Genomic DNA, 19,236 nt, shown 5'->3' on the forward strand with positions numbered 1-19,236 from the left:
GACTATTTGTTGAGGGTAAGCCTTACACTGCATTTCAAAACCAAAATCAATCTTTGGAATGTGGAGTGAGAATCTTTTTAACAGTTATAGCAAAGAAATATTAATTGAAAGTGTTTTACTGGTTTCTGTAAAGTGTTTAGCAATACATTTCTAAGATTTGAAAGACATCCAGTCAAAGCAGACATTTCAGAAACATGCTTTTCTTATTTACTCTCAGAGAAAAATAAAACAATAGCAAAGGGCAAATACTGTGGTGTAGCCTCCAAGGTATCCTCAGTGGTTGACTTGTGTTGTTTATTTTATTATTTTATTGTAAATTAATTGTTTTAATTATTCTATGCCAAAAATAAGTCAGCCATGTTTAAGGTAATTTTCTATTTTATGAACTTACTTTTAATCTGTCATCCAGGAGTGAGTATGACGGAGATCTACAATCACAGCTTTTGAATAAAGCTAATGAAGAAGACAAAAATTGTAGCAGGGCTCTTTCTGTTGTGAGTGCTGTTGTACGAGCAGCCAAAGACCTGTTGCACAGGGCTCTTGCTGTAGATGGTAAGATTTTTGATAATTGACTTCCAAAATTGATTTTTCAAAACTTCTTTCTTTGTTAGAAGGATTTGAGAGTAGAAAATCAGTGATAAAGCAATTGTGATATTTCTCTTCTGTCTTCAAAGAATGATTGTGATATTTCTCTTCTGTCTTCAAAGATTATTTTTCTAATCTGTCACAGCTGTACATATTGAACTGGGAGTAACTTTCTAAATCTTCGAGTTGCACTTGAGCTGTCATAGGCATATACTTCATATAAACTTGTTCATCAGTTTAGCAAACATTAAAGCCAGTAAGATTCTGTATTGCCAAAATATATGCTTTAATGGGTCACTTCCAAAATTTATTGCATGTTTTGCACAATGATGGTAGCAGGAAAACTGATGAATGTAATGCATTTATAAGCACTTAAACATCTGTTTTTGAGAAATTCAGATGTTAATCTTAAAATTGAACGCTTTTAAGCTGTATCAAAGGAGTCTGTAATATTGAGTACTGTTACAGAAATTGATTTTGAGAGCTGGGATGGGTGTGTTGTACTAGATTTTATAGCATAGAAAATATTAACACAGTTACACAAAATGACATAGAATCAATAAAATTATGTTATAAAACAAGGAATTTTTTAAATACAAAACTGTATGTAATGGCTTGCTTATCTCAGGTGAACTTTGCACATTTATAATTTGATTTTGAGTGACAGTGCCTAGATAATGAAAGCAGCTCTTGGTAAAAACTGATGTAGAAGCTAGAAGATTAACTAATAAGAATCAAACAAGAAAAATACGATGCACTTTCAACCATAATACATTTATTATAAAGAATATTACAATACTTGTGTTGTAATTATCTTTGTTTAGCTGAAGACATTCCAGAACTACTCAGCTCTTCCAGTCTGTTCTCAATGCTGCTTCCCCTCATAATAGCCTACATAGGACCAGTTGCAGCAGCAATCCCCAAGGTATGCTCCTCAATAGAAATTACTGAAAAAAGTTAAGAACGTTATGTAAGAAAAAGGTTTACTCTGAAAAATCTTCGCATGATGATTTTTTTTATGATTTTATGAATTAGTGTTTTGACCACTTGACTCATCGTGAAATTTCCAAGAGACAGGAATTTTTAAAATGTCATTCTTTAATGACTTATTTTATTTTCAGTTTATGTTGAAGTAATCATTAAATAAATAAATAAAACAACCTTAAGGAAGTAAATTAAAAGAGTACAGCTTTGACAGTAGGAAAAGACAAAAAGTTAGAAGGAATATTACTTATTGATGAATACTAATGGATGAACTTTTTTTTTATATTATATAAATCAGATTTTACAATGAATATCTAAAGAAATGGTAGCTATTTATTAAATGAAGTTTGTTTCTATCAAAATTACAAATGAGAAGGTGTCACCTATGAATAAAAATACTTTTCTGTGGCAAACCATACTTAAACATGTCTGAAAATTTTGGAAGCCGTTATTGAAATTACAGATGTACTTATCCTTAGCTATTAGACATTACTGTCTTTTATGTCTTTTTTGTGAACTGTAAACTCCATTCTAACTTCTCTTTAAAGGGGGAGGAAAGAGGACTGGCTACTTAAAATATTCATTTCTTTAAAATTTATTTGAAATTCAAATTACCTTGTTGCTGTGATGAACTGTAGTTCGCAACAAGTGTTTTGCTTCAGAAGCATTCCTCTCCTTTGAAAATTTCATAAAGATTACTGAGAACAATGCAGTGTTTATCAATACATGTATTTAAAATGTTCAATATTGGAAAAATAACAGTTTTCTCAGAAAACAAACTACAGCTGGAGTATGATTTGTAGACAGTGTTTCCTTTCTGTCAACTCATAATTGCTCATTCATGTTAAGACTTTCCGGTGTTGGAGAAAGTGTTTTAATGTACATATATCACAGCTGCAAACACAGATTCTTATTCCGTTTTTTGATAAGTCTCTTATTTGAGATTAACCAAATGGTGCTTTGTCTGCAAGGATTTTGTAGGTGCAAAGTTGGAAAATGTGACTGAATGAATTGTGATAGTGATTTATTGAGAATATCCAAATCAGCCATTCTACAATGGTTGCAAGAAATTCTGGTTTGTGGGGTTTTTTTTCACCCAGTCATAAGTAATAATTTAGTGTATTTGGCATTATGTTACAGGTTGCTGTAGAGGTCTTTGGCCTAGTACAACAATTACTTCCTTCTGTGGCAGTTCTGAATCAGAAATATGCTCCTCCAGCTTTTAACCCCAATCAGTCTACAGACAGCACCACAGGAAACCAGCCAGAGCAAGGGCTTTCAGCTTGTACCACCTCTAATCACTATGCTGTTGTGGAAAGTGAACATCCCTATAAACCTGCCTGTGTTACACACTACAAGGTAAACACTAGATCTTAAATTTTAATTTTTTATTCCTTAAATACTTATAACATTTTCATTTTGTCAGAATTTGCTGTCTGAGAACTCGTATTGTCTAATATAGGAAACTGCTTTGTGTGTATTATGAATGTACCGTTTTCTGGATAAAGTTCTTTCTTTGATAAGAGTAGAGGGCCTGCGTAAATTTAACCTTCAATTCAGGTGTCTAGTGAAAGCACCTAAATTTGCTCATTCTTAGATTTTTCTTCTGTCACATACAGTTTATTTGCTCTAGTTGTATAGACTGTAGAAGTTAGAATTCTTAATCCAACAGACATTATCTAATCATGTCTTAGACATTCTTATCTAACACTGAAGCAATGCTTTGTGAAAACACTTAGCGTCAGTTCTAGTCAAATTCATGTGTATTTGTAACATAGGGATCCTTACACTGCTATTTTGGTCTGCTATTTAAATTATTCACAAATTAGATGCACTTAAACTATGATTTCACTTTGCAAAGGTCTCTGATGTTCTCTTGTGTTGAGTCACTATAAGTGGGATGCAGTCTGCCTTACATAGGTGACTGATTAGATTTTCAGAATGTGAGTTGAGAGGGAGTGATTTTATTCATCTGAGTAAAGGGCAGAGGCATAAATTGCCTGCCTGAAATATAAATCCTGTGTTTTGTTTCCAGAACTAGTGAGTTCTGTAGTGGTATTGATTTCAAAACAGTAAATCCAAGAATCCAAGATAACTACAGTTATGTGATCTTCCTGAAGTGATGATTCTTATTGTTGCTGTGAAAATGCATGGAGCCTATCTGAAGCTGGTAGTAACTAGCTCTTACTACTTTTAAAATACTGTAACTGTATGCTGTTGTAATGCAGACTACATTCATAACAATGCTTCAGCTGCTATGCACTTTTCTAGGGTTGGGCAAAGCAGACACTGACTGTGTCTTTTAAGGTTTGCATTTTAAAAGGTATTTCAGAGGGAAATACTTAAACTAGTCTGTCAGTTTCTTTAATGGTCTTTCACGGGGGTTCTTCAACACAGAAACAAACACAAATGGTATCTGGACATAAGTTAAAACACATGATCGTAGCTCAGTGTAAAGCATTTCATGTGTGTCTGAATTTCAATTATAAATTTGATTAATGTAAAGCATGCTAAAACAACTGTGCAAAATTACACAATTGAATCACTTTCATAGCCTGAAGCGTTAAAAACAGAAGGCAAAAAAAAACCCAAAACCTAATAGTGGTGTTTTGTTTTGCTTTTCTTTAAAGGTGAAACAAAAAAATCCCACAAAACATGCATGTAATTAGGTTTTTCTCCCCTATTTTGTTTTAGGTAACTTTTCCTGAGTGTGTCAGATGGATAACAATAGAATTTGACACTCAGTGTGGCACTGCTCAATCAGAGGATGTTCTTCGTTTACTAATTCCTGTCAGAATTGCACAGAGTCTGGGATTTGGACCAAAACATGCTTCTGTTCATGAAAATCTTAATTCATGGATAGAACTGAAAAAATTCTCCGGATCTTCAGGATGGCCTACAATGGTATTAGTATTGCCAGGTAATAAATATATTTTACAATAATTCTTATTAATGTTCATTCTCAGTGAGGTTGTGGATGCCCCCTCCCTGGAAGCATTCAAGGCCAGGCTGGATAGGGCTTTGAGCAACCTCGCCTAGAGGGAGGTGTCCCTGCCTATAGCAGGGGGTTTGGAAGCAGGTGATCTTAAAGGTCCCTTCCAACCCAAACCATTCTATGATTGTTAAAATAATTAACATAATAATGTTAACATGAAATAATTAACATTTTAATGTTAACATAATTAAAGTCAAAATAAAGTAATGAAATGATACGTTTGACTTTTCAGCAAAATCATTCTAGAAAACAAAGTTGATGAAGTGTCACCATTCAAGATGGCAAGAAGCTGTTATGAGCCATCAACTGTGTATCTGTGGACTATGTTTATATTCGGTTTCTTTTTTGAAGTGTTCATCTGCATGTTATTTGTTTTTATTTCACATATTACTTATGAAGTCTACATTTCACTTATGTTCATGTAATGGATACATTCCCAAAGAGCAGAAATATTAAAAGTTCCACTTAATTTATTTTTTGTATTATTTTACTTCCTATAAGGAAATGAAGCTCTATTTTCTCTGGAGACTGCATCAGACTATGTGAAAGATGAAAAAGCTTGTTTTTATGGTTTCAAATGTTATGCAATTGGATATGAATTCAGTCCAGGATCTGATGAGGTAAGAAAAAAGTAGAAATGCTTCAAGTGAACCTATTAATTCACTCTTATATGGCCAGAAGGTTTTTTGGTAAAAGTAACTGATCTGTACTTCTGACTAAAGAGCACTAGCAAAATATTTTTCAATTATTTGCATATAATTTTTAAATAGGTGTTGTTTCTAACACAATTAATTTTGGAATTCTTTAATCTGAATATGTTGACATGTTTTTTTTTGTGTGGGGGATTTTTAGTAACTGCGACTTTCTTCACGTACATAGCGTTACGATTTTGTATCTTACATCAATAAGAAATTTTGTAAAATTCTGAAAATTCTTTGTCCAGATGAATCACATAATACAATATGGACATCATAGGAGTTCTCTACCTGAAGGAGCAGTGTTCACATCACAGTCTTTCAGTACAACAGTTAGACTGCAAATACATTCTGTAATAGAAAAGCAAGTTTTACAGTTTTTAAGCTCCCTAGCATCTCAGGACTGAAGCTTCCATAAAAGTTGTATGACAGCAATGTCTGTTCTTGCCGTTTATGTTTAGGGCTTGGTGTTTGTTTACTTTAAATGTTCTGTGTCATCCGTGAATATGTTAAAAAGAGTTTTATCTTCATAGAAAAGTGTGATGCTCCATTTGTGGAATAAGAGCTTAACTTTAATTAGTGGAACTTGCATTAAGTAATTGGACATGCAATGTAAATTTCTGTTCTTTTGAAAGCTTGGTGATTACAACTTTCTGAGACATTGCCAGCAGTAGAAAAGTGTGTATTGTGGTGAGCACTGTGTTTTCTCTAGTTTAAAAGAGCAAGGTATCCATAAGGTGTGGTTAGAATCAGTGTGGTACATTTTGTCTCATCAATTCTGTCTTTCCAAAGAACAAGCTACAACCATTATATCATATATCAGAAGTCATTCCTTGTTAGGGAAGACACTAGAAAAATTGAAAGATGCCACTGAATGTCAGTGTCAAGGAAACAGGTTTATTTAGAACTATTATACTTTGCCTAGACCTAGGATTTTGCAAAAATTGTCTTAGATTTGTGCATTGGTGGTTGGAAAGGAAGGCTTTTTTTTCTGTTCTCTTCTGTTTTTGGTATAATGTATGGTATAATATGTGTACATTTGTACAGTTTAGAAGGGGGATTGCTTTGTAATCTGAATATTTAACAGTAATTTTTTTTTTATTTGGGAGTTCCCTTTCTGTTTAGCATCAGACAATTATAATGAATCATGTTCTTACCTAGCTGAAATGGTTCTAAAAATGTTGGTGCTGTGTCCCATGCCATACTAAAATATGCCAGTCCAACTGTAAGACAAGAAGAATATCAGAGAAATTTAGAAATGGAACATACAAATAATATTTCTTAGGATAAAGTAGGATCAAGAAAAAACATCTGTTGTCATATTTTCTGAAACGCTATTTTTGTTTAAAAATCTGTTTAAATTTTAAGGGTATTATTCAGCTGGAAAAAGAATTGGCCAATTTAGGAGGGTCATGTGCAGCAGCTTTGATGAAGAAAGATCTAGCTCTTCCTATTGGTAAGTCTGGCTCTAGGAACTTATTTCATTGTTGTTTCAAGTTTTATTCATAAATGCGCTCTGTAAGTCCACATATTGCTTTTACTTAAAGATGATCATATAAAATTGATTCTAAAGCTGAATTAATCAACCAAGATTTAAAAAAAAAATGTTTTCTGCTTAAGCTGTAATGGAGAGAATGGTTAAATCTAAACCAACTCACCCCATTCACAGGTGTAGTGTATCAGTGTACGAGCTATGTTCTACAGTTCTCTTGTGGTACTTCACAAATGTGCAGGTATCATATTTGTATTTCCCTTTCACTGTTTTTTTTTCTCACCGCACTTCACACCTTTCTGAAAGAGCAACATCTGCAGCATTCAATTGTAAAATTGGAAATTATCTGTTTTAAATTGAGAATGGCTATTGTATCTGCAGACCTTGCAGCCTACAATATCACTGCTATATTTTTTGCGGCTATAAAAATATTCCACAGCAGATGCAGTAAACAAAAATGTACAATAATCCAAATGCAATTTAAAATACAAGGATAAGAGTTTATGAAAATGAATGGATGTGGAAATTGAGTTAGAATGTTGTGATGATACAACCATATTATGTATAATAGCGTTTAACACAATTAACATTACCATTTAGGAAAAACAGTTTCTGTAATAAGATATCTTTCATTTTAATTTAGGAGTGCAAATGAGAGTTCAGATATTGTTAAGCAGACTGGCAGAGAAAAATATTTATTAATGAGCAGGAAGGCATTATTCGGTGTGTAGTTGAACCACAAAACCTAATTTGAATTTTTTTTTTAACCTAATACTTTGCTTGTGTATTGAATGTGCAAATTTCTTACTTTATTTTAAGTAAGCACCTCAACTGCACTGGTAAATCTGTATTTCTCTCTCAAAAGTACAGGCAATTCTATAGTTTATTAAACAGAGTGCCCTCTTCTGTTTTTAGCTTCATTATCTCCTTACTTTTGTTGATTTCCCTAGTACCCATTTATTATGCTGTTCTCTTCTTCTATACGACAAAGAGACTGAACTTGAAATGCTTCTAATTTCACTTCCCAGGTTTTTTAATACTTCATTCTAACTTCAAAATAAGAATTTTTGTTTTTATTTGTTTCTAATTTTGGTTCCCTAGAAGTATTTGAATGTCGTTGATGTGTAGATTGTTCTTCCTGAAAGCATAGAAATCAAATATGAAATAACATGCAGCCAAGTCAGTTCTGCAGACTCAGCCGACTTATGAATGGAATTGTCTGTGAGCTGCAGCAGAGGAAGGACAGGTGCAGATGTAGGATGGTTTTCTGGTCACTTAAGTAATTGATGTAGCACTATAAATGATATATCTCACCATTTACATAACACCAGCTCAAGGACTTCAGTCAAGTCTATTAGTATGGCTGACAGTACTGCAAAAGTAGTGACAAATAAGTGTGGAGAGTTTCTCTACCAGACCACCGGACTCTACAAATAAACAGAACTGATAACTTATAGGCAGGAGTAGTTGTTTGTGATGGAAATTACTGTGAAGTTTTTTAAAGACAATTTTCAGTTGTCTGTAATTTTAGTTGGAAGTGTTTTGAGTGGCTCAGAATAAATTCTGCAGGAACAGAGCTAAAATGTGATTTTCTAAAGCAACATTTAACTGCCTTAATATCAGACTGCTTTTTTGTAAGTAATGCATCTTCTACCTTTTGCTGTCAGTGATGCCTTGAAAAATACTATATATTATATATTACTGCCACTGCTCATTTGCAGAGGAGTATAATTTTAAGAACTTATGTAATCATAAAATAATGTATTGCTGTGCATACGAGAAGAAATAACTTTGTATTTTAATTTTCATACTTCATTTAAAAATGTCTACAGTTTTACCTTTGTTTCATATGTGAGTTTACACAGTTTGAAGAAATTAACTGAAGGAAAAGATTCATTCCAGAAGGGAATAAGCAACTTAACTTAAAATGCCTATATTTTAGCATTAAGAAGTTAGAATTCAACTGAGTCTAAGATGGTAGCTCTAACCTTTCTAGAGATCATGTAGACATAGTCATGGTTCGTGTCATCCTAAGATGAGTATCTGAAAAAAAAATGAAATGAATCACTGAAAACAGGTGCCTGTTTCTCTTCTGTTTGCTAAAAAAATGTCTTGTAATACCTACGTATAAGCTCATTATCTCATGTTACACTGCACAAAAGTAGGAAAAGTAAATCCTGCTCCATTTCCCTGATAATACCTAGGCCTCTGAATCCAACTAAGTGCTATTAAAGCCTGACAAAATTAAAATTTGGGAAACTTCATGAATATCATGACAGAATTTTTAAAAAGAAGCAGAAAACACATGGTTGAAAGTTCTCAAAAGCTACATTTATGAGAGGTGCGAAGGGCATCATGGGAGTAAGAAAAAAGTAAAATAAAAATATGTCCAGAAAATGTATATCAAGGAAGATAGACAAGGTCACTGAAGTGACTTTGAATCTGAGTTAATAGTTGTTGCTGTCATCCTTATAGATCCTTCCATCTTTAGCATTATTTACATGACTGCATTATGTTGTAAAGACTTTACTGAGGGAGAATGTCCTTCACAAAAAGGTATCTTGTTTTTTTATTAACGATTGTTGTGGGTATATTCTGAATACAGTTGGCCAGATATGTGTGTAGATATTTCTCTATAACAATTAAAAAATGTCATCATTATGAATATACCCAAATATTGAGTTACTATGTTCCCAAGGTAATGTTTCCTCCTTGCAAGTTCTTCAAGACGTAAATTTAAGATACTTGAATTTAAGAGATTTTCGTCTCTTTCCAGGAGAGATCTAGTCTGACTGAGATCTAACCTAAGCAGTAATAGGGAATTGATCAATGTGTTACTCAGTTATTAAACATTATTAGTTAATTGTTTGAAATTCTCTAGATGTGATCTGTGAGAGCAGAGTTTCTATATATATTCATTTCTTAAAATTTTTAAATTATCTTAGCTCTTGATTCATCTCTTTTCTCTTTCCTTACAAATAGAATTGCCTGACATGTTTTTGAGAAAGACTAGAAATATGGTAACTTTACCTGTTTGACTTTTCTGTTAAGACTATGTTTGGCAATTCTGGTCGCTATGGAATCAGATTTCTGAGTGGCATATGTGAGAAGGAAATACTATGTGGTAGAATATAATTCATTTTAATGCTCTAGGTGTATTCATAATTTATCAAATTGTACAGTTTATAAGGGTTTTAAATATTTTTATTAGGGTAAGTTCTTATAAGGGAGCAGCTGGTGCATAGTTTTGAGTAATGCTTCCTGGCAATCAGCTTGACCTCCTAAAATCTTTTTCTAGAAGTATCTAGTTGCATCCAAAGATTTGCCATACATACTGTCTTGGAGATGAAATTATAATTATCGGTTTTTAGTTTTGATTGTTTTATGTGTAATGTATATTGGTTATTTGCTTGTACACTGAACTACACAGCATTGCATGTTTACTAAGCTTATAGAACATAATAATCTTTAAGCAGCTGTTTAAACAATATTACACATCTTCCCGCAAACTTAACTTTTGTAGCATAAACTAGATAGAATTTCATTTCAGATTATATAATATGTAGATAAATGTCAGTATTATTGTTGTGAAAAATATATGTTTATATTTTTACAGCAGGTAATGAATTTGAAGAAGACCTTGAGATTCTTGAGGAGGCTGCTTTACAGGTATACTGTTCCTTTTAAGTCTTAGAGTAAACCTGCCTAGATAAAATGCATAAAATATCATAATATATAGGAAATAAGATAACTTAGATATTTCAAAAATAGATGTGTGTTAGGTTTTGTGGTTTAATAAATTTTAAATGTTACCAAAATAAATCTTTCACATGTCATTTTAATGGCAGAAATAAAGTTACTTCAGTGGTAATATTTATGAAGTCTCAAATAATACGACTGTAGTTACTCTGGATTGATGATGTCTTTTGGAGGTCGTGATAGCAGTTGCTGCTCATCAATAGCTCTTTATTTTTGACCCTAGCTGATAATGAACAGTAAAAAAGGAGTTTTCATGTTCTTTGTCTCCTAATCATTTTAAGGGCAACTATTCTGAAATTTAGTTGTTACTGAACTTGCTGGAAAAACATACCAGTGCTACAGAATGACACCATACCATAGGCCTTAGAGTAGCAGGCAGAAAGTGTTGAGAAGGGTGTTCTTGAAAGGAATATTTTTTACAGCAGTCTGTTCTTGGATTCACAGTATTTTAATTCAAACTAGGAGTATGCATCCAAGTAAAGGGTGATTAATTTTCATTTGCTGTCCAATACTCTGATATTTTACACATCTTTCCACCTTCTTCCCCTTCTTGCAAAGAAGGGATTTCCTTTATTTTATCAAACCCAGAAGTATTTAAGATATGTCTTACTGTAAGCTATTTTCTCTAGTCTTTTATTTTCTTTGGAAAATTCTAATGGGTCACATTTTCAAAAGGGCTTTCTTCATTCTTCTTCTGGCCATAACTCAACTGGTAAGGATTCTCTTAGCATGAAAATTCATATTGCCATGATCTTTCTTCCAGAAATTCTCCCTCAACTCAAGCTCATTTAAATCTCTTTCAACATAAATTACTGACTTAATGTTTTCTAGACTGAGCAGACAGTACTTTTGACACCATTTATTAGTGTTTTCTAGATTGAGTGGGTAAAACAAGTGCTAGGAACTCACTTCCATTATTATTTTTTTTTAACTTTCATTGAAGTAGTTTATCCATTCAGCTTCTCCTTGAATGATTTTTAATCCCTCAAATATCTGTGCCAATAGTGCTATGTTATGGAAAAGCGTCTACATGTAAGATACTAAAGGACACTTTCTTATCTCTCCACCCTTTCACCCCCACCTCAATTCCTGCAAAAAAATAATAATAAAGGTGTGCAAATCTCATTCTGGAATTCTTGGAAAAGGGTTGGCACTGTCTCACTCACCAACGATATTGGAAGCTCTTGAAGGAAGTCTTCCACTGCAAGTACAAAGCAATGAGCAGTCTTTTCTGGAGGATTTCATTGCTTGTGTACCAGGATCAAGTGGTGGACGACTTGCCAGGTAACAGTTTGTGCTTCTGTAAATAAACCCAAGTTGTAATGACTTTTGCAGCAAATTAGAAATTTTCTAGTTATGTGTTAAATTAAAAAAAATGCAGTATTCTTTGTGTATATACAGACAACTATGTAGCTTTAATTATTACGTCAATATTAAGTAAAAGTATTTGTAATGTTTTCATTCATACATACGGTAAAATACATGCATTTCATAGCTGGGTGTCATATTTGAGCAGAATAAGAATTTATCTTTTGAGGGGCTAGAAGAGATTTTAATATGTTTGTCTTTGCTGTAGATGGCTCCAACCAGATTCATATGCTGATCCTCAAAAGACATCACTGATTTTGAATAAGGATGACATTCGTTGTGGTTGGCCAACTGTTATTACAGTACAAACAAAAGACCAGTATGGGGATGTTGTTCATGTTCCTAATATGAAGGTAATTATTGAAATCTTGATTGTTCTTAAACTTCAACATAACTTTGTTTAATATTTGTTGGAGACAAAATTCTCTTGCACACAGCAGAAACTGATACTATTCAAGTCAGTGGAATCAGGCTTTTTTTTACCTCTAAATCCACAAAATTATCAAATTCTGTATAGTAGTGGAAATACCCAGTTGTAGAACTTTGCTGTTGTACAGAGTGACAAGAGTCCACTTTTTGTTTGCAAGCCAGTAGAGAGTATTATAAAATGAATAAATGTGATGGAAAAATGAATCAGAAGCAAATTGAACCATTTTATAGTCGCTCTAATATAGAACAGAACTTCCCCCTCTCAAATATTTCGTAGTTCCTGTAGTTTTTGAAAATAATAGTAATAAAAAAAATCTGAGATTCTTGAGTTTTATTTCATCCTCTTCCTCAGTTGTTTTTTTTTTTTCTGTTATTGAATTAACAGAACTTTTCACAATGGCCACAGATACAATAAAATAAACTCTACCAGTCTTTGGATTAAAACCTACAGGATATGCATAAAAGTTGACTATTATATTTTAGATAATGAAGCATGTAAAGAAAACAAATTGGACACAAGATTTTATTCACCTAATTTCAATAAATTAGGTTGCTACTAGGTTGGTACTTGGTGGGTTTTAAACCCACTACTTTTCAACAGTAGTACAGATGTTTTGAAGTCTTGATTTTATCAAACCTAGAAGTAAATGACCTTAAAAAAGTGAAGTCCCTTTTATAAGAAATCTCAAATTTAGTCTTTGTGTATGATATGAGTTATTTTTCAGTGAAGTGTAAACTCATTAACAAATATTGTTTTTTCAACAGAAACACAAGTATCAGCTTAGTAAGAAACACAAACATAATTGAAATGTGTAGTTACTAATTTAAACTTTTGACAAAGGTAGCAGAAAACTTCCAGTGATTCTACTGTAAATCAGGAAAATGACTTATGAAAATATACACATCAGAATAGTTACTGTATTTGTTACTTAATTGCTATTTTTGAACACAAATGTAATGTAAAGTAACAGAAATCTTAACCTTTCCTTTGGACTAACTCAGTGTTCAATACACTGATGAAACTTCTAGTAAATGAGGTAAAATTTTGATAAATAGCATATGAAATCTGCAGCAATTAAACACACTTTATTGCAGATCTAGGGTGAATAATGCATGAATTTACTCTCCAGATAGTCTCTTCATCCCTAGAAAACTGAACTCAGCTGACTCTTTGTTACCTGCACTAGTAGAAGTCTGTCGTCTGACCTCTGGTAAAGAAAGTCAGGAAAAATATGAGTTGAAGGGCACAGTTAAATGTCCTGTGCTGATATAGGACAGTAGCAGATCTAGCCAAGATCCGATTTCACTTTCACTGATCCAGATTAAGCAGGCCATGATGATTCCCTCTGAAACCTGTGCAAGTATGGCATTTAAAGCATTTTCTGTTGTGGGAAAACTTAGCTAATGTATCAGAATATACTCTACTGCTTGGGAAGTACGGTGCAACTCTCATAAGTAATACTGGACTTTATCAAGCACGTACGTAGTTACTAGGTGCTTCTCTTCTGTATGGTTACCTACTGTGATTTTCCACTGAGATGTTCTTGGCTTTGCAAAGTGTAGCTGCATACTTTTTTGGCATAGCAGGATTTGTAGTGAGTGCTTTAAGAACTCTGTCATTGGACTTTCATCAGATCTGCAAGATTGTGTGGGCTTTTTTTTTTCCCCCTAATTCATTTCCTAAATTCCATATCTGATTGCAGGTAGAAGTCAAAGCTATTCCTGTTTCTCAGAAAAAAACATCTTTGCAACAAGAGCAAGTTAAAAAGGTACAACGGATACCAGGGAGTCCTGCTGCCGCTGCTTCCCCTTGCACTGATATGACTTTTGGAGGACTTCCTTCACCAAAGCTTGATTCTTCTTATGAGCCAATGATAGTAAAAGAAGCTCGATATATTGCTATTACAATGATGAAGGTAAATTACTGTTAATTTAACAAGATAACTAGAAAATCCAGTATTCAAAGTGGGTAGAAGTATTCAAAGAGGATTGAAAAAGTATGAATTCATTTGTTCACAGGCTAAAAATGCACTAGTTGTAAATTACTGTAATTATATTTATTAAGCTCAGCGGAAAACTAAGTGCATCAAGGAGGCCAATTGCCTGAACTCTAAAGCATAAATAAACTGAATGAGAATTTAAGAAGAAAAGTTAAGTATTTTGATTGTGATTATGCTGATCCACAAAATAGCCTGAGTCAGAGGAGAAATTAAATTAACTGTTGAAATAAGGGGAAAAAAGTCATGTACGAGTACGAGTATAGGACCTATGTACGAGTATAGGACTGGAGTATTGCAATGAACTTATATTAAAAGTTATTGAACATAGAAAAAAAAATCAGAGCTCAGCACAGTAAGAAAGATCATGCAAATGATGTGTTTATCAATTCATAGTTGCCAAAAAAGTAGGCTCACTGGCCCAAAATGACTAATCTGTAGGTATATTATCTTTCCTCTTTCTTTTCCCGGTAGTTTTTGATGGGAGATGGGAACCTGATATCTCAGTAGCCATTGCATCTGACAAAATTCTTGTTTTGTCTTGAAAACTATCTAGAAAAAAAATTAGAAAACTCTATCAGCTTTCATGTAGTTTTTTAGTACAGTCATTACACAAGAAATCATGAACGTAGAACAAAGTGGGATTTTTTTCTAGTGGGAAGCGATGGAGCTACCTGTTCAGTACAGGGGGAATTTCTTCATTTTGCGTAGAGAGAAGGAGAGTCCAAAATTCCATTGGTAAATCCACTGGACTATTTTGCAGTTTTTGAACTGCAACATAATTGCTTTCTTACCTTCTCATGAACTGGTGAATATAGAGACACAGTCTTACTCCTCTTGACAAGCAACTAAAGTTGTGCTCAATGCCTACTTTGAAAGATACTGGGATAGGCTGCAAAAGTGTTAACAAAGTCCTGAGTCATGAACAGATTGAGCTAAAAACTCCAGAATCTCAGGGATTTCTTCATATTGGTGGGCAGAGCTCAGATTATGTCAGATGAGGCAACTGTTTGCAGTTTGAAATGTCTCCAATTTCATCTGCTGGGAAAAGAGTGAAATCTAGCCTTTATAACTAGTAGCTTTTATATGGCATGCTTTCTGAATGGCATACAGATGTTTCCCAGCTGTTCAAAGCAATATTATCTAAATTTCACTTAATTGAATTAATTATCTGGTAGTGTTTTTGTCTGGGATTCTTACCCTACAGACTCAGAACATACACTGTATTTCGCTTTACAGTGGTTACTCAAAAATCTCCTTTATTTTTTTGTTCTGTGACATATCATTACTTTTCCCTTAGTTTATTGTGGGGAATTAAACTGTCATTTACACTGCTTACTTTTTTTTTTTTTTTTTTTTTTTTTTTTTTTACTTTTTTATACTTTTTTTTATATACTTTAGATTAGTGTTCTGCTGGCTTAGTAGTCTTAGAATAGATCATAGAATCATAGAATCCTTAGAGTTGGAAGGGACATCTAGGGGCCATCTAGTCCAACTCCCCTGCAGTCAATCGGGACACCGCATCTAGATTAAGTTGCCTTCTAGACTTGTAGACTAAGTTATTCAGCCTTGCCTTGATAAAGTCTCCAGGGCCAGGGCATCAACTACTTCACTAGGTAACGTGTTCCAGTGCCTCACCACCCTCACTACATATTGGCATTCTCATGGGAGGTTTTGGAGAAGTCAGAGTCACTCTTGTGCAACCACAACCACAGAGAAAGGATATGGAATAATGAACACTATTTGTAAAAAGGAAAGTATTGGTTACGTATTAGGAAGGAGGAAAAAAAATAAGCAATGACAGTTCTCAAACACTGAAACAATCTGCCTGGAGAGGTTGTGAAATCTCTGCCTCTTGAGGTACTCAAAACTCAACTGTTTATGCTCTTGAACAAGCTGAGCTAATCCAAAAGTTAGAATTACCGTGAGGATTGCTCAGTTTTGTGTAGGAGGTGAATGCAATTTGCGCACAGACGTCTCTTTCAATATAAATTATTACTTAATTATATGATATACACAAAGAGGGAACATCATGTGAGAGCAATATGGTGATATTATGACAGCAAAGACTTAGATTGACTTAAATAGTCATGGTGCTGTATCCTTTAGATACTGTAAGGGTTCAACAACAAACTTGAAATCAAACTTATTTAATAGAAATTTAGAGGTAAATTAAAAATAATTTAAAAGCTTTTCATTCAACTTAGAGTAGAAGAGCTTCAAAGATATAACTGCGAACAAAGTTTTTGTTAGCAATGTGTATTTTTGTTAATGAAAATGTAAATATAATTGTTTCATTTGTATATACATTATATGCATGTTTGTTTCTCTCGCTGTGATATGTAGTTGATTTCTGGTTTCCGTTCAGTGCTTCTGGTGAGTGTAAAGTTAGAGTTTTTTGTTTGCTGAGGAAATACTCTGCTTTCTTTTATTCAACATAATAATTGGTTACTGATGATTTTACATTCATTTAATTTCATTTGTTTGTAGGCATATGAAAATTATTCTTTTGAAGAACTGCGCTTTGCTTCACCAACACCAAAGAGGTAAGCACTAAAGAATTACTTTTTATTAGAGACTAAAATTAAGTGGTCCTGTCTCTTTTTCTTATGCATAGTCTTACAAGTCTTTACTACTGAGTAGAATTTATCATATTTTCTTAAATTAAGGGACTTCTTAAAATCTTACCTAGTATTTTTAGCTACTCTCTGAATATGGTTTTATATCATCTGTTATAAAAAAAGTACTGTAGAGGGTTATGGCTTCAAAATAAATAATATTAGGTTATTACATTGAGCAGGTAGGTTAGGTTATCTGAAAGAAAAAAAAAAGCATAGTTTCCAAACTAAGTATTACAGATGCTTTTCAAGATAACAGTAATTGTATGATTATTTCATTTGTTTTGTTTATGCCTAGACCCAGTGAAAACATGCTGATCAGAGTCAATAATGATGGTACATACTGTGCAAACTGGACTCCCGGAGCTGTTGGTCTCTATACCATTCATGTTACTATAGATGGCATTGAAATAGGTATTTAATTTTCCCTACCTTCAAGAAAAAATAAATTGTATATCCAATTTGAATACCAAAAAAGGCATATTTTGGTGCTCATGAGATTTAATATAAAGTTCATAGCAAAAGCAAGTAACCAACTTTTGATTCAAACCCTGCTGTTGAAATCTTCCTTTCTCAAAAGAATAAAAGACTATAGCTATTCTCTTATTGAAATAAGGACATATTATTTGTCAAGATTATATCCATCTATTAGTAAGTTCTAACTGTTTCTTTATATGTATGTTTCTTTATGATCTGAGAATTTTACTCTTTTGAGATATTTTCCAGCACCTTGTGGTTTTGTAAGTACTGGTAACTAAATATGCTGATTTATTTATATATATAGGTCTTTTATGTAGGCTTTTCTTTTTGTGTAATTTGGTTTCTAAGGCTACTACCTGCTTCTCAAATTTTACAATTATCATCTCAAGCAATGCAACATGCGTAAGCATTGCCTCTCCAGGAGCTTTTACTTGGCACCCCTCAAACACTTAACTCTATCTTCATTGGTCCTTGAAGACATTATTAGGATACAAAATTACCTAGTAGCACTATGGATGCAATCTGTGACAGATACCTGAGAAGAACATAAAGTTCTCTGTGAATTTTCATGTGACAGTGTAAATGTTGCGAAAATAATACATCATGAAGCACCTGCAAGTGCCATTTGTGAAACAGGTGATTGGTTATTTTGCATGCTCTGCAGTTACTGTATGACTGATATTTCCCTTATTCTGTTTTATTTTTTGAAACTTAGTCTTTGTTTGTTTATAGATGCTGGGCTAGAAGTGAAAGTAAAAGATCCTCCAAAGGGAATGATACCACCTGGAACCCAACTTATTAAACCAAAGGCAGAGCCTCAGCCAAACAAGGTTTGGAGAACTAAATAACCCCCCCCCCCCCCAAATACTTGTATTTGGGTGGTATTTTATTGTTGTTTAATACATATAGTGGTGGAGGATATAGGCTATTTGAAATCACCTTACTGTGCTGAAGGGAATGAATAGAATATACTGAAAAAAAATGAAAGTTGCTCATTCCATTTCCTTTCTGTATATCCACTGGTTAAACTGGTTAGAAACGGTATAGAGAGTGCCCTTCTCTTGGTTTGTCAAAAAAATATTGTGCAACCATTATGAAAATTGCAGACTGCATTTTAGACTAATACTAGTTCTTTTTATTTGATACTACGCTAAGATACAGGATGTAAAAAGGGTTTTACAAAGATTGTTTTCTGATAAGGTTATTTTGTTAGTCAACATAAAAATTGTAAATTAGTTTCTTGGTATTGTCTTCCTTTATCAGAATGTCTTTTTTTTTTTAAATGTTATCCTTTCTGTAGCATTTGACTTTACCATTTCACCTTATTGTTCTACCTCAAAGGACTACAGTAGACACAAAGAACACAGGAAAGCTTAAAGATGGTGTTGTATTGCTGGGAAAGTGCCTGATAAGGGAAATATCTTCCACTTCCTCTTTGATGCTCAGAAGGAGAATTTAAGCAAGATGCTGAATCATACTTTCATTGAATAACCTTATATTGAAAGATACAAAATACTGAAATAACACAGTTACCCTTCCTTGTCTTACTAGAAGAGCAAAAGTGGGTTCTTCTCCTCTGCTTAGAGGAGAAGAATTACAAAAACGATCCTTCATTGATCTCTAGTGCATCCAGATTTTTTTTTCCAGCTTCCTGGATATTCTAGTGACAGTACCTTTTGTCATACAGCCACAGAGTCTGTAAAATGCAGTGTCTGCTTCAGCCACTAAAGAGGTTCTTTCTCCTGCACTGCCATCTCAAAATAAAAATATTTACTTTTAGTTTCCACAAAATGTTGTATTCTTCATGGCTTTTTTCAAAAGATACTTCCAGTGT

At 33.3% G+C, this 19,236-nt stretch overlaps 1 protein-coding gene and 1 long non-coding RNA gene across 34 annotated transcripts in view; one reads left to right on the forward strand and one right to left on the reverse strand.

Annotated features, from left to right (window-relative positions):
* Positions 1–19,236, forward strand: part of MYCBP2 (MYC binding protein 2, E3 ubiquitin protein ligase) — a 203,873-nt gene that overhangs the window by 111,751 nt on the left and 72,886 nt on the right. For all 33 annotated transcript variants that reach the window (XM_015277213.4, XM_015277190.4, XM_046901818.1 and 30 more), the window contains 13 exons: positions 410–552; positions 1,410–1,510; positions 2,710–2,928; positions 4,264–4,489; positions 5,066–5,184; positions 6,628–6,715; positions 10,368–10,420; positions 11,622–11,794; positions 12,087–12,231; positions 14,011–14,223; positions 16,795–16,850; positions 17,221–17,336; positions 18,135–18,232. In XM_015277213.4, coding sequence (XP_015132699.2) covers positions 410–552; positions 1,410–1,510; positions 2,710–2,928; positions 4,264–4,489; positions 5,066–5,184; positions 6,628–6,715; positions 10,368–10,420; positions 11,622–11,794; positions 12,087–12,231; positions 14,011–14,223; positions 16,795–16,850; positions 17,221–17,336; positions 18,135–18,232 — 1,750 coding nt within the window. The remainder of the gene's footprint in view (positions 1–409; positions 553–1,409; positions 1,511–2,709; positions 2,929–4,263; positions 4,490–5,065; positions 5,185–6,627; positions 6,716–10,367; positions 10,421–11,621; positions 11,795–12,086; positions 12,232–14,010; positions 14,224–16,794; positions 16,851–17,220; positions 17,337–18,134; positions 18,233–19,236) is intronic.
* Positions 1,411–9,835, reverse strand: LOC121113469. Its single transcript, XR_005862667.2, has 4 exons — positions 9,782–9,835; positions 8,740–8,794; positions 6,417–6,482; positions 1,411–1,532 (listed from the first exon to the last, which is right to left on the reverse strand). It is a non-coding gene; the product is annotated as an uncharacterized LOC121113469 (long non-coding RNA).

Source organism: Gallus gallus, chromosome 1 (assembly GCF_016699485.2).
Source record: "Gallus gallus isolate bGalGal1 chromosome 1, bGalGal1.mat.broiler.GRCg7b, whole genome shotgun sequence".
Lineage (NCBI taxonomy): Eukaryota > Metazoa > Chordata > Aves > Galliformes > Phasianidae > Gallus > Gallus gallus.